The 14,167-nt window shown below is 42.9% G+C and overlaps 1 protein-coding gene across 3 annotated transcripts in view; it reads left to right on the top strand.

Moving 5' to 3' along the window:
- Positions 1–14,167, top strand: part of YEATS2 (YEATS domain containing 2) — a 122,883-nt gene that overhangs the window by 65,399 nt on the left and 43,317 nt on the right. For all 3 annotated transcript variants that reach the window (XM_058662152.1, XM_058662151.1, XM_058662153.1), the window contains 4 exons: positions 268–426; positions 1,801–1,904; positions 7,056–7,163; positions 7,573–7,755. In XM_058662152.1, the coding sequence (XP_058518135.1) occupies positions 268–426; positions 1,801–1,904; positions 7,056–7,163; positions 7,573–7,755 (554 nt within the window). The remainder of the gene's footprint in view (positions 1–267; positions 427–1,800; positions 1,905–7,055; positions 7,164–7,572; positions 7,756–14,167) is intronic.

Below are 14,167 nucleotides of genomic sequence, written 5' to 3' on the forward strand. Positions count from 1 at the left end.
GTATACCTGGGGATCTTGTTAAAATGGAGATCTGTGTTCAGTGGGTCTGGGATGGGCCCTCACAGTCTGTTTCTTACAAGGTCCCCAATGGTGCTGGTGCTTCTGGCTGATGGAGGAGAATGCCCAGTGAGATAAACTGCTCTCAGGCCTCAGCTGCCCTGCCACTACAACTCAGATCCAAAGTGTGTAGTCTTGTTCTCATTTCCGACTACTTAGATTCATTGTGTGGGTTTATTTTGTTTTTCTTCTCTTTTTTCCTTAATAAAGGCTCCCCAATTTCAACTCCAAGTCCATCACCATTACCTCGAACTCCAGCTTCCACTCCAGTTCATGTAAAACAAGGCACTGCCAGCTCTGTTATTAATAACCCTTACGTCATCGTAGACAAGCCTGGACAACTTATTGGAGCTGCAACTCCCAGTACAGGTGTGTATTGGAGTTGCTACTCCTGGTACTGTACATTAGTGTGATTCAGAGATTTGATTTCTTACTATTCATGAAGTGCTTTCCAATTCTAGAATCTTAGATCAAATTGAATTTTCAAAGATCAAATCAACAACAAAAAAATGAAATCCTGCTCTGACTTAGCTGTATAATAGTTTCATAAATAGAAGAGATAATATATAAAAGTTATCTCAATACTGTTTCTGTGGCAAAAAGTGTATTGTTTGTGTATATAAGTTACATTTTTAGGAATTAAGTTTTCTGAAAATTAAACAAATTGATTTTATTTTCCTTTGGACTACGTGCTCTTTTGGGGCCTGCGAAAGGTGTGATTACTAACTTTCCAAGTTAGGCTTTTAGTGCAGTAGTAGCTTTGTGGATTGTTATTTCTTCCCAAATAAAGTGATGTTTTACTTTTCTGCAGGTCAGACATATTTTGCTCATAGAGGGGATGTTGAAAGTTGTAGTTACAAAAAGAGGACTCTAATGGGAATGATAAAAAGTCTTTGGATTCACATGTAACTATGTAGTGCTATCCTGGATTTTTTAGTTGCTTTCATTAACATTTTGCTTAAGTTCCTCATTTGAACAAATGCTCCCAAGTATAAACTTCTCCAGTGAAGAGAAACAGTGACAAGAGAAATGAAATAGAGGAATCATTACAGCATTGTGAGGCTAGTTTTTAAAAACATGCTGGGTTTTAACAAAAATAAATGTTTGTTGGGCTTTTCCAAGTAGTTCTTTTTTGCACGTGTGGAATTTCTTGTAAAATAGGTTTAGGTCAGCCCTTAGCCGTAACTGTCTGATCATATTTATGGATGTCAGACAAGTGTCCTTTAAGGATGGTAGGTCTTAGGAATAGGTCAGAAGTCTTCAGAAGCAAGTCTGGTAACTGGAATAGGTGACTAATGATTGAATATGATTTTAGTTCTTCACTTATTAGCTATGGGCGGTGTAGATCATTTTTATTAGATCTTAAATGGCAGATATACTGATGGGATATAAAGTGTTTACTTAATGAAATGTATGCATTTTGGCAGGTTTGTGCCACAACCAGTACCATTGTGTTAACTTGTCCTTTACTCTATATGGAATAAAGAATAATGTGCATACATTTTCTCCCATGAATTCTCACCGGCTTTTTATCCTTTTTCAGGCTGGGTGTGAGACAGACTTCTTAGGAATGAATCTTTAAGTATTTTTTCCATAATAGTTATGAGTTAATAGAGTTTTGAGCTATCGTGCCTTAAAAATGGAAAGCAAATGGGGGGAGTATGATGGGAAAGTTGTTTTACTTTATATTTTGTAAATTTTACCCTGCTTATATTTAATTTTTATGTCTGACTTGCTTATTAGGAAGTCCTACAAACAAGCTCTCCACAGCTTCTCCAGTCTCCCAAGGGACAGGCTCCCCTATTCCTAAAATCCATGGGAGTAGTTTTGTAACATCTACTGTTAAGGTAACAGTCTTACTGTACTTTGTCAGTTCCTGAAGAAAGCATGTTCAGTCTTACTGAGTAGGTTATCTGGTGATGCAAATTTCATAAAGTACTTTCTCCAGCTTATAAGTCATTACTCCAAATTGAACTACTTTACCTTGATTTTTTTTTCTAATATAGAAGATAATTCTTAACACTTCAGAGGATCACTAAGTATTTTAAAATTTAGTTGTAATGAAGGTATAACCTTATTTATATATTTTGCAGGGGGTGAGACAGTTTTGTTAAAAATACTCCCTTATAAAAAAACAATGCTTTGTTATAAAAATACTCATCTGGGGGGTCTGATGTGATAGCATAGTGGCTAAATCTTGACCTTGCAACTGCAAGGATCTCATATGGGCTCCAGTTTGTGTCCTGGCTGCTCCACTTCCCATCCAGCTCCCTGTTTGTGGCCTGGGAAGCGGTAGAGGGCGGCTCAAAGCCTTGGGACCCTGCACCCACATGGGAGATCCAGAAAAGGTTTGCTGGATCCTTTGGCCCAGCTCTGGCTGTTGTAACCACTTGGGGCGTGAACAAGTGGATGGAAGATCTTTCTGTTTCTCCTTTCTGTGAATCTGACTTTCCAATAAAAACAAATTTTTATTTTTATTTATTTATTTATTTTTGATTATTTTTTAATAATCTTACTTAGTTGATTAGGGAACAAAGGGTGAAAGGCTACAGGGCGAAAGTGGGTAATACCATTGTTTCCACATCAATATCATTTTACCCTGTATCTGGGGTCAGGGAAACAAACAGGGAAAAGCCCCACCCAACCTCCCACCCATCCCAGATCCCCAAAAGGAGGCGCGCTCTGAGGGTCCTGCTCATACAGTTTTGATAGTTCATCAGTTCTGGATTGCTGCCAATCTCTCAGTTCCAATCGCAATGAACCCTATTCAGAATCCACTGGCTGACAGTCTCTTCATGGTTGGGGTTCTAAGATCAGCAGTTCAGTTGGAGGGATCTCCAAAGAAACTTCATCTGAGATGATCCCAGGCCTGATTCTTGCGTGAGTTTGCTAGTACCTACTCCAACACCGTCCGTCACACCAATCAGCTTATGCACATGCTGGTTGCTGGGATTGCTGGGTTTGTTCTGTTTCCAGCCCTGTCTTCCTCGTGAACCAACGGGTGTTGTAGTCCAGTTCTATCCTACCCACTTCATACTCGGTCCTCATGCAAACCGGTTGGAGCTGGAGCCTAGTCGGGGCGACTCCCCATAATCCCCACCAGTTCTGCCCCCTACCCTGGTTCCTATGCTTGCCAGTATGCACCGCCGGCTTGTGAAGTCTGTGCCACATCCTGTTTAGCTCTTGCACATGTCGTTGGGCATTGAAGCCCAGCTCAACCCAACCAACCTGCTATCCAGCCCACACACCTACTGGCAGGTGCCCTGTACAGCCACCCCTGCCCCTGTCCTGGTGTTCGTGCTGTCCAATGAGAGTGGTAGCCCCGAAGGAGGTGCCCACTATTTCCCTTCTAGGCCACACTCACTCCCAGATTATGCGTTCTCCAGGTGGTTCTGGCATTTGACTTGACAGAATTAGCTCCAAGTGCCAGCCTCTGCCAGCTAGTACTGCGGCTAGCCCAACCAACCTTCACCCACTCTAGTTTTTGCTTGCACCAGTCGGAACAGTCAGCCCACCGTGGCCCTTCCCTTATCTAGCCCACATGAGGCCCACAGGTGTCATAGCCCTGCCTATTCTGATCTGCCCCCATCCCGACTCACACTTTCCAGTGGAAGTCCAGCAGGGAGCCCACATTCCTCTGTCAGCTTTGCCTCCTCCCCCTGATTATCACATGTGCTGTTTGGGCGCTGCAACCACATCTGGTACAGCTCATCGCACCTTGGCATTCCTCATTGTGTACTAGTATGTGTCGCAACCGAACCTGGATCGACCCACACTCTGTTCTGGCACTCGAACTCACCAGCGAGTGATGTGAACAGGTTCAGCCTGGTCTGCCCCCAATCCATGCCATGTGTATGCCAGTGGGATAATTTCCATAGCCTGTTCTGGGCTGTTTCCTATTGTGCTTCTTGCACTTACCTGCAGGGACTGTGTCCTGCCAGAGGAGTTACCCAGGCTCCTCCATCAGAACATCTCCCAGTGCCAGGTTTCGCACATACCAGTGGGTCCATGAGCCAGCCCTGTTCAGTTCACTTCCTGTCCTAGCAGGAACAGTGGTGTTTCCTGACTGTTCTTCAACCCAATCTGGTTCTTGCTGTTGGATGTTTCAACCCAGCCATGGCTCTTCCATACCCCCATACAGCTTACACATGGTTCAGTAAGGGCTGAGACCTAGCCTAGTCTGTCATACATTTCCCCTGGTCCTGCAGAGCACCAGATGGTGTTGGAGTCTGGCCCGGCTTGGTGCTTCCATTCCCAGTCCACACTTGTGCCAAGTGGGATTACACTCGTATCCTGATCAGAATGCAGCCCCATTTACAACCCATGCGCTCATTGGTGGGAAAATCAACCCAGCTAGAGTATCCCCTTAGCTGCCCAACTGGGCCTATTCCCAGCCTTAGATCTTGTGAAGGCCAGTGGTTGCTCTGATTCAACTTGGTAGAGCCCCTCTCTTGTCCTGTCCCCTTAGATGCTGTGGCTTAGCATCCCTGTCTTACGCAGATCAGTAGGTGCAAGGACCTACTTGGCATGACCTGTGCTCCAACCTGATTTCTGTTGTTTCTTGTGAGTTAAGGTTTGTTCAGCCCTGCCCATTCTGCCCCCTTCCAGTGGCAGCACGGCCCACCCCACATCCTGTTAAAGGATGCACATTCAGGTGCATCTGACTTTCCAATAAAAACAAATTTTTAAAAAAGAAAATATTCATCTAGCGGCCAGCACAATGGCTCAATTGGCTAGTCTCCACCTGAAAGTGCTAGGATTCCATATGGGCACTGATTTGTACCCCAGCTACTCCACACTTCCGATCCGGCTCCCTGCTTATGGCTTGGTTATAGTCTTGGGCACTGGCACTCATGTGTAAGACATGAAGAAGCGCTTGACTACTGGCCCCAAAGGTGACCAATTAATTTGTGGGTGAACCAGTAGATAGAAGATCTTTCTGTGTTTCTTGTTCTCTTTATAAATCTGCCTTTCTAATAAAAATAAATAAAATTTTAAAAAAAGAAAATAGTCATCTGATAATATATTCCTTTTTTCCTATATTTGTACCACCAAGAAGTAAATAAATTTCCTCTTTCATGTGTTTATTTTTTAGTTAATTGAAAATATTTTTTTTTCTTCCTACTTGAGGATAAGAGTCTTGAAATTTGAAACTCCCAAGTATGCTGTAACTCGTTGAGATCAAAACTGTTTGGCATCTCGATGCTTCTCTGCTGTCTGCTTAGGTTCAGCTTGTCTTGATTGCCCCGTCTAGACCATTTGAGACATGAACTCCTGTGGGAGAACGGTGGGAATGCAGAGATCTTTTTTCTCAGCGGTCTGGTACTTAACACTGTGTTTATTTATTTTTTTTTTTTAAAAGATTTATTTTATTTTTATTACAAAGTCAGATATACTGAGAGGAGGAGAGACAGAGAGGAAGTGGAGTTGCTGGGATTAGAACCAGCGGCCATATGGGATCAAGGCAAGGACCTTAGGCACTGGGCCACACTGCCGAGCCCACTGTGTTTATTATAACTTAATATTTGTGTATTTATTTGAAAGACAGGGTGCCTTATTCCTCAGATGTGCACACTAGCCTGGGCTATGCTAGTCCAAGCCTACATCTGGGTTTCCTACCATACATAGCCAGCCCACGCACTTTATCACCCTGGCGTGTGATGCAGGTGTCTGCAAGCAGCACCTTAACCGACTTTGTCACAGTGCTGGCCTGCATTTCTTATACTTAGACACCTGGTGGTGTGGTGGTGATATTGTGTGTTGTCCTGGGTCAAAGCAGAATTTCTTCCAAAGCCTAGGTAGTGTGTAAGCACTGTGATAGGTGAATGTCAGAAATAAAATAATTCCCTGGAAGGTTTTAACTTTTCCAGTCTGTCTTTTCATGTTGATGTTTCATTATATAACCTAGAAATATCATAACTTTGCTTTTAAAATTTATATTTAATTTAAAACTTAATATGGCAAATTTTCAAGATTACTATTTGTATATGAGAATTCGAGGCAAATGTTAATTGTTTTGAAGGTTGACCATTGTTGTCATTGTATATGCTAACAGTTCTTTTTACTGGATTTTTTGTTTGTTCTGAAGACTTACTTATGTGTTTGAATGGCATGGTTAACAGAGAGAAGGAAAGGAAGAGACAGCAAAGCCTTCTGTTTTCTTGTTCACTCCCTTAAATGGTTGGTAATAGCTGGAGCTGGGCTCGTCTGAACCCGGGAGCCAGGAGCTTCTTCATATCTCACACATGGGTGCAGGGGCTCAAGCACTTGGGTCATCTTCCACTGCTTTCCAAGGTGCATTAGCAGGGAGCTGGGCGGACAGTAGAGCAACTGGACTCCAGCCAGTGCCCATAGGAGATGGTAGCTCTGCAGGCGAAGGCTTAACTTGCTATGCCACATTGCTGGCCTTTGCTGGTTTGTTTTTTCAAATGTTATTGAAATATTTTCTCTGTACTCCGGGTGTTTATTGAGTAAATTTTACAAATCAAATTGTGAGCACATTACAACAGTATATACTGAAACATTATAGCAGTATAGTTTTTTTCACTTACATATTTTGTGCCCAGGCTCTAGGAATATAAAAGAAATAATATAGAATAGAATAGAATAGAATAGAATAGAGTAGAATAGAGTAGAGTAGAGTAGAACAGAACAGAACAGAATAAATTAAATAAATATACAATCCCACCTGGCAGGGGACCAGCAGGCATACCAATGATGTAAGCTTTCATTAAATGTAATACAAATTTTTGCAGCATGCAGTGGGACCCAGATAAGGCAATTCTTGTCAAGTTTAAACTATTTGCATTTGTTTCCAAAACAAGATTAAAATGCAAATGCAAAGGCCTTATAACCCCAAAGTGTTCTGGGTCTTTTGTTTTGTCATTTGGTTGTTTCTGTTGCTGGAGAATATTTTGCATTTGTCCTTCATATAAGTGACTGTAATTGAAATTGCCCATTTGATTCTGATTGTAACACTTGTATTTTTGTACACACAGCAGGAGGATTCTTTGTTTGCATCTATGCCGCCTCTTTGCCCAATTGGGAGTCACCCTAAGGTTCAGAGCCCTAAGCCCATAACTGGAGGACTGGGAGCTTTCACAAAAGTGAGTAGATGTCAGGACATGGTCCTACCACTGAGTGTGGGCTGGTTGCGGAATCCTTCTTATATATGCAGGAGCTGATTGACACCCCTCCTATGTGTTGCATCTTAGTAACCAGATCGTCATTGTGAGTCATGCTGTTATTTATTTATGAATGTCCACTGCACTGCGTTTCAGTATTGGGTGGGGTACTTTCAGAGAGCACAGTATGTTTGTTTCTCTTTGCTACTATTTTGTCGCCAGTCTCTAAAATAACAGACTAGGTTGAGTTTGTAAAAGCTCAAGATTAAGTCCAGATGATACTTTTTCTCTCTTTACCGCTGTTAGGGACTGTGTTGAAGCCTTTTTTTATCTTTATAGTGGAGTCTTTTCAAACAAAACATGCTTTCTGTGTCGTCTTGTGTGTTACCAGGTGATCATCAAACAGGAACCCGGTGAAACCTCTCACATGCCCAGCACAGGAGCTGCCAGCCAGTCACCACTCCCTCAGTATGTCACTGTCAAAGGGGGTCACATGATAGCTGTATCCCCTCAAAAACAAGGCATAACCACTGGAGAAGGGGCTACCCAGTCACCAAAGATTCAGCCCTCCAAGGTTTGTGGCGAGTTGGGATGTAGAGGTGAAAATGTAATTGAATATGATTTGCTCAGATAATTGAAAATTCTGATAAGTTTCAGGGTGATAGAGCTGCTAACCACATAAAACCTGTAAATGAAAGCCTGGCTATAGGCCCGGCATGATAGCATAGTGGTTAAAGTCCTCACCTTACACACGCCGGGATCCCATATGCGTACTGGTTCTAATCCCGGTGGCCCCGCTTCCCATCCAGCTCCCCGCTTGTGGAAAGCAGTTGAGGACGGCCCAAAGCCTTGGGACCCTGCACCTGCGTGGGAGACCCAGAAGAGCTGGCTCCTGGCTCCTGGCTTCTTTTTAAAAGAAAGCCTAGCTATAAAAACAAACCAGTTTGGTCCAGCGTGGTAGCCCGTTTCTAAAGTCCTTGCCTTGCAAGTGTCAGGGTCTCCATCCAGCTTCCTGCTTGTGGCCTGGGAAAGCAGTCAAGGTCGGCCCAAAGCCTTGGGACCCTGCTTCAGGTTCCTGGCTTTGGGTCAGCTCAGCTTCGACTGTTGTATTCACTTGGGGAGTGAATCAACAGACAGATCTCCCTCTCTGTCTCTCCTCCTCTCTTCATATCTGACCAATAAAAATAAAGTAAATCTGAAAAACAAAAAAACAACAATGAAAAACAAATCGCTAGCTATTCAGACCTTTTGTTTCTGTAGTAGTCATAGACCAGAGTAGAGCATGTGTTGTGGAAGGTCCAGGAATTGTCAAAGAGGCAGAAAGACACCTTGCTGTCTCTTTGACAGTAAAGGTGACTGACTTCATAGAAATTTCCACTTGATTCACATTTGAGATAAATGTATTGCTTATTTCTTCAGAAGAGGTTTTTATATGTTGGTTGATTGGTTGATTTTAATTTAGTTGAGAGTGAGCTCCCATCTGCTGATTCGCTCCCCAGATGCCACAGTGGGTCAGGCTGAAGTATGTTAGTGGCAGGAACTTGAGTCATCCCCATTGCCTCCAGAGTCCCATCTTAGCAGGAAGCTGGAGTCTGGAACCAGGGTCAGGTGTTCAACCCAGGCACTCCAGTGTGGCAGTGGGCATCTTTATTTACTTTCTTAGCTGCTAGACCAAATGCCCACCTTTGACATTAATTTCTGGTAGGAGAGTGAGTACTGCAGTTCCTGCTTCTGATGTCAGTGCTGTGTGATCTGTTTAGTGATTCTTGGCTCATCTGAGCTACAGAAGAACCAATATATTTCTTTTTTGTTTTTTTGGTTTTTTTTAAGATTTATTTTTATTAGAAAGAATTACAGAGAGAAGGAGAGACAGAGAGAAAGATCTTCCATTCACTAGTTCATTCCCAGGTAGCCACAGTGACCAGAGCTGAGCCAACCTAAAGTCAAGAACCAGGAGCCTCTTGCAGGCTTCCTAAGTGGATGCCATTGAGGCGTCACTGCAGGCCCTTTTGTTCTTTTATTCAAAAGGTAGAGTTACCAAGAAAGGTGTAGGGACAGAAATCTTTCATTTGCTGACCCATTCCCCAAATGGTCACAACAGCCAGACCTGGACCAATCTGAAGCCAGGAGCTTCTTCCAAGTCCCCCTGAGTGTGGGGTCAGGGATGTCAGGTATCCTCCACTGCTTTCCCAGGTCATTAATGTTGGAAGTAGAGCACCTGGAACACAAACTGGTGCCCGTATGGGATGCCAGCACTGTGGGCAGAGGCTTAGTGAGCTATACTATGGCACTAGCCTCCCAAATTAATGTATTTCAAGAACTATGAAACAGCACATAAATCCAGCATCAGTTAGAAAGGAATAGTGTCTAATTAGTGTTTAATGTATGCCATGCTTACATTTAGACATTATCTGTAATCCTCATCCAACCCTGCAAAATGGTTTTACAAATGAGGGAACTGGCTCCAGTGAAAGCATCAACTAGTGATAGAGGATTTGAACCCATATTGACCAGCTCCACACTCCTTCCAGAACTAATGGAATCATGGACAGCAGTTCTACTACACATAATCCTTCCTTTTAGAACAGCAAGAATTAAACTCTCATTTTTTGGTAGACACACTCTAAGGGTGTTTGTTTTTAAGTTGGAAACCATCCTGTCTAGGAGAAGTGAATCACTTTTTTTAAAAGGTGTTCATTTATTTCCATCATCTTAAAAGGCAGAGAGAGCTCAATCATTAAATCTTTCATTTATGGGTTCACTCCCCAAATGCCACATACAGCCAGGGCTGGGCCAGGCCAAAGCCTGCGACTAGAACTCAGGTGGCAGGGACCCTGATTCTTGAACCCTCCTCTGCCTCCCAGCTTACGTCAGCAGGAAGCTGAATTGGAAGCAGCAGTTCTGTGACATGAACTGGCATTCTGCTTTGCCACAACATCTGCCACGCACAGATTATTTTGAGAGGAATAGTAAGACATTAAAAAGCTTTTGGGCCCAGCGTGGTGGCCTAGTGGCTAAAGTCCTTGCTGTGAACGTGCCAGGATCCCCACGGGGCACCGGTTCTAATCCCAGTGTCCCTGCTTCCCATCCGGCTCCCTGCTTGTGGCCTGGGAAAGCAGTGGAGAACAGCCCAAAGCCTTGGGAACCTGCACCTGCATGGGAGACCCGGATGGGCTCCTGGCTCCTGGCTTTGGATCGGCTCAGCTCCGGCTTTTGCGCTCACTTGGGGAATGAATCATCAGACAGAAGATCTTCCTCTCTGTCTCTCCTCTCTTTATATCTGATTGCAATAAAAATAAATAAATATTTTTAAAAAGAGAGATTAGAAAGCTTTAAACATTTTGTCTACTTTATATTAACATTTTAACTGCTTTTACAGACTAATATGCTCTTAAAAGTCGCGTACTGATTAAGAAAATATAAAAAGAAGCTAGCTACTAGTACATAGAAAATGTCCTAGAATGGAAAGTGAAGAAGAGTTGGTAAGTTTAGGCTTTAAGCCGGAAAACTGAATTGTTAAAAAACACAAGTATTAATTTGAGTTAGTAGTGTCTTATTTAGGAGCCCTGTCTGCTTTCTTGTCCAATATCAGCTTTGGGTAGCTTTTCTGAACAGAATACATTTTAATTCCTTGGATTAAATTTTCCAGGACAAGGAATGAGCTTTCATCTTGCCAGCCGGGTGTGCCTGCCCGAGCATATAAGCTCCGCTGTGAAGACTGCCCTCGTGTGGCTGACTTGGAATACTGCATTTGGTTAGGCTCTTACAGAGGTTGTCATCCTAGAAACCTTGAAGTGATTTTTGGAAGGAGGGAAAAGCAAGTTAGCATGGTGTGATGGGGAGGAAATTGAAATAGGCCCAATGTGTATTTTTGTTTTCCTTTAAATATTCACTTCCTTTCTCAGCTTAGGAACATGAAAATAGATTATGTATAGTTTAGTTTATTAAATGGATTGTTTGATGTATTTGGGAAGTATGAAGACTACTGTCTTTAAAAAAAAAAAGACTGATTCATTTATTTGTAATCAGGGTTACAAAAAGGGAAGTACAGAGAGAGAAATTCCTCTTTTGCTAGTTCAACCCCCGCAGATGGCTACAACAGCTACAGCTTGTCAGGTTAAAGCCAGGAGCTTCCTCCGGGTCTCCCAAGTTGGTGGAGGGGCCCAAACATTGGGGCAGTCTTGTAAGGCTTTTCCCAGGCCATGCACAGGGAGTCCTGAATATAAATCAGCACCCACATGGAATGCAGGTGTCACAGGTGATGGCTACGATACAGTACCTAAGGACAGTTATATCTTAGGAAGAAAGTTTGCCACAACAGAGAAATTGTAACATCGAAAGCCTAAATAAGTTTATTTATGTTATATATGAAAGACTAGCAGTCACTTCTACCTTGATGGCTTTGTAGTTGTCAGAAATCTAGACTCTCACCTTCTGTGCTGCTCTTCTCAGAATTTGGGGATTCGGCTTATGGCCTGCAGTAGATGCTTCATCTCATGCACTGGATTCAACGCTTCTTGCCAGGATGAAAGGCGCAAGCTGGGAAGGGGTTAAAACCCAGTTGCTGTCATCATTCACGCTCAGAAGGCAGGGCAAAGGAGGGAGTAAATGCAGGCTCCATTCTCTGTGGCTACTCCCTCATGTTAAAGCTGGGCTCGGTTTCTACAGGAGAAAAGGACAAAATGAACACTGAGGCTCAACTGGAAGTTCATGTCACCCCCCAACTCCCCCCCGCCCCATTTTGGTTTTTTTCCGTTTGTTTTTTGTTTTTTTTTGTTTTTTTCTTTTTTTGGTGCACGGAAGAGTTCTTGATGAGTGAGGATTTCCGTGTCCACATCTTTGGGGAGGTAGCCTCAGCTCAGCTCAGCTCTGGACTCCAGCTACATCCTCCACAGCTGCAATAGAGGACTGTAGGTGTACCTCGAGATTATAGGGCTGTCTCCACCAAGCCAGGAGAGCCGAGGAGATAAACTGTCTGTCTTCCATTCTGGGATAACTTGCTTGTTTCCAATGGTTCTGTTACCCTTCTGCCTCTTCCTTGTTTTGTTCCTTCGTTAAACATGCATAGAGGTAGAAACAGCAGCGTAACAATCGCACAGGCCTCTTACCCGGTTTGATCATTTTGCTGAGTTTGTTCTTTCTCATGGAATAGTTTAAAGCAGATCGCAGATGCTGTGTGGTTTCATTCAAGATTAGTTTGTGTTTGAGTCCAGGGTTTAACATCAAGGACCTGTCCCTTGGCCAGATGCTAAAGAGGATAACAGATATTTGCCATTGGCACTCTCCTTGCCTAGTTTCCCTATGGTCTTATGAATTATCGTTCCTCTCTTAGGAAGAGTATTGTAGTTAGCACAGAAGCACTGTCATGTTAGCTGGACATTATATAACCTTGTTCTTAATTGCTTCATGATTTTATGAGATAAAAGTGATGTGGATAGCATAGATGAATAGGCTAATGCTAAATGCCAGAGGTTAAATTACTTACCCAACCACTAACCAGTAGAAGTAACCTGTGGAACAGATCTCTGCTGACGTGGACCTGTGCTTTTTCTGCAGTGTTGGACTGTGGTTATTAACAGTTGCATAGGGGACCATTTTGTTTACATCATCCATGTTTCCTACACACATGAGAAATTGTTTTACCATAGTCACGCTCTTTGGTAAGAGGCTACATTTGATTTTGTAATTCTTGAATTGAAACATTCCATTAATCAGCTGAGTTTGTTGTTTTGTTGTTGTTTGTTTTGTTCCACCTCCTAAATAATTCTGGTATTTATTTATTTTTTAATTTAGAAAGAGTAAAATTTTGGGAAGATAATGCAGTCTATGCTCACATACGCTCCATCCTGATTGAGCACGTTTAGGTTTCCTTCAGATCTTTTTCCTCATCGCTTCTTGGCCTTCTGGCTAAGATCATGTGTAGATCTTTTCCTCCCATAAAACATGACTGATAAGGTTGAAGTACACATTGTCCTTTCAGGAGACATTTTCAGGAATGTGATCTGTAGCCTTCCAGTTGATACTTCTGTTACGTAAATTTTTTTTTTCTTTGCTTTTTGAATATGTATATATATATTTTTTATAATCCATTATATTGTATTGTTGTTGACAATCTTTACATAGTTAACTATAGTTGAAGGAAAATCAAGAAAGAGAAGAAAAAAAAAAAAAAAAAAGGTTCAGGGGGATAGGGAGGTGGGCAATGCTATTATGTCCATATTGTTTCCATCATGTATCTGAGGTAAAAGGGGATATTGAGGGAGAAGCCCCACCCGGTTTCCCGCCCACCCCAAGTCCCGGATGTGGGGCATGCTCTGAGATATGTGCTCAAGTGGAGTTAATAGTTCTCCAGTTATGAGTCACTGCCAGTTTCGCTCGATGAGGTGGTCCACTGATTGATATGGTCCATCATGAAGTCTCCATTTGTCCCATATTTCGCTGCCAACATGTAGCTGAGATGAATGATTGTCCTATTCTGTCTTCTGTCTTTTCTTGGTTAGAATTCTGAGTCCAGCAGTTCAAGTGGGGAGATCTCCAAAGATACTTTGAGGTATTCCCAGACCAGATTCTTGTATGTTCTAGCAAGCACAGGGCCCGGCACAGTCCATCACCTTGATCAGCTGGTGGTTGCAATTGCTGTGTTGGTTCTGTTTTCAGTCCCGAGTTGCACTGGAACCAATGGGTGTTGCAGTCCAGTCTGGTTCGGCCCTTACATCAACCAGTGGGAGCTGTAGCCTAGTTGGGGCGACCCACAATAACCCCCACCAGACCGCCCCCTACCCTGGTTTGCCAGTATGTGTAGCAGAAGACCAATCTGTCCCCCATCCCATTTGGCTCTGGTACTTGTCAATGCTGTTACGTAAATATTAGACACTAAGAACGTGTTACTGGGTTTTTTAAGAGTTACGTAAAGAATAATTATATTTTGGGCCCGGTGGTGTGGCCTAGCAGCTAAAATCCTCGCCTTGAACACACCGGGATCCCAT

Source organism: Ochotona princeps, chromosome 3, assembly GCF_030435755.1.
Source record: "Ochotona princeps isolate mOchPri1 chromosome 3, mOchPri1.hap1, whole genome shotgun sequence".
In the NCBI taxonomy this organism is placed as follows: Eukaryota; Metazoa; Chordata; class Mammalia; order Lagomorpha; family Ochotonidae; genus Ochotona; species Ochotona princeps.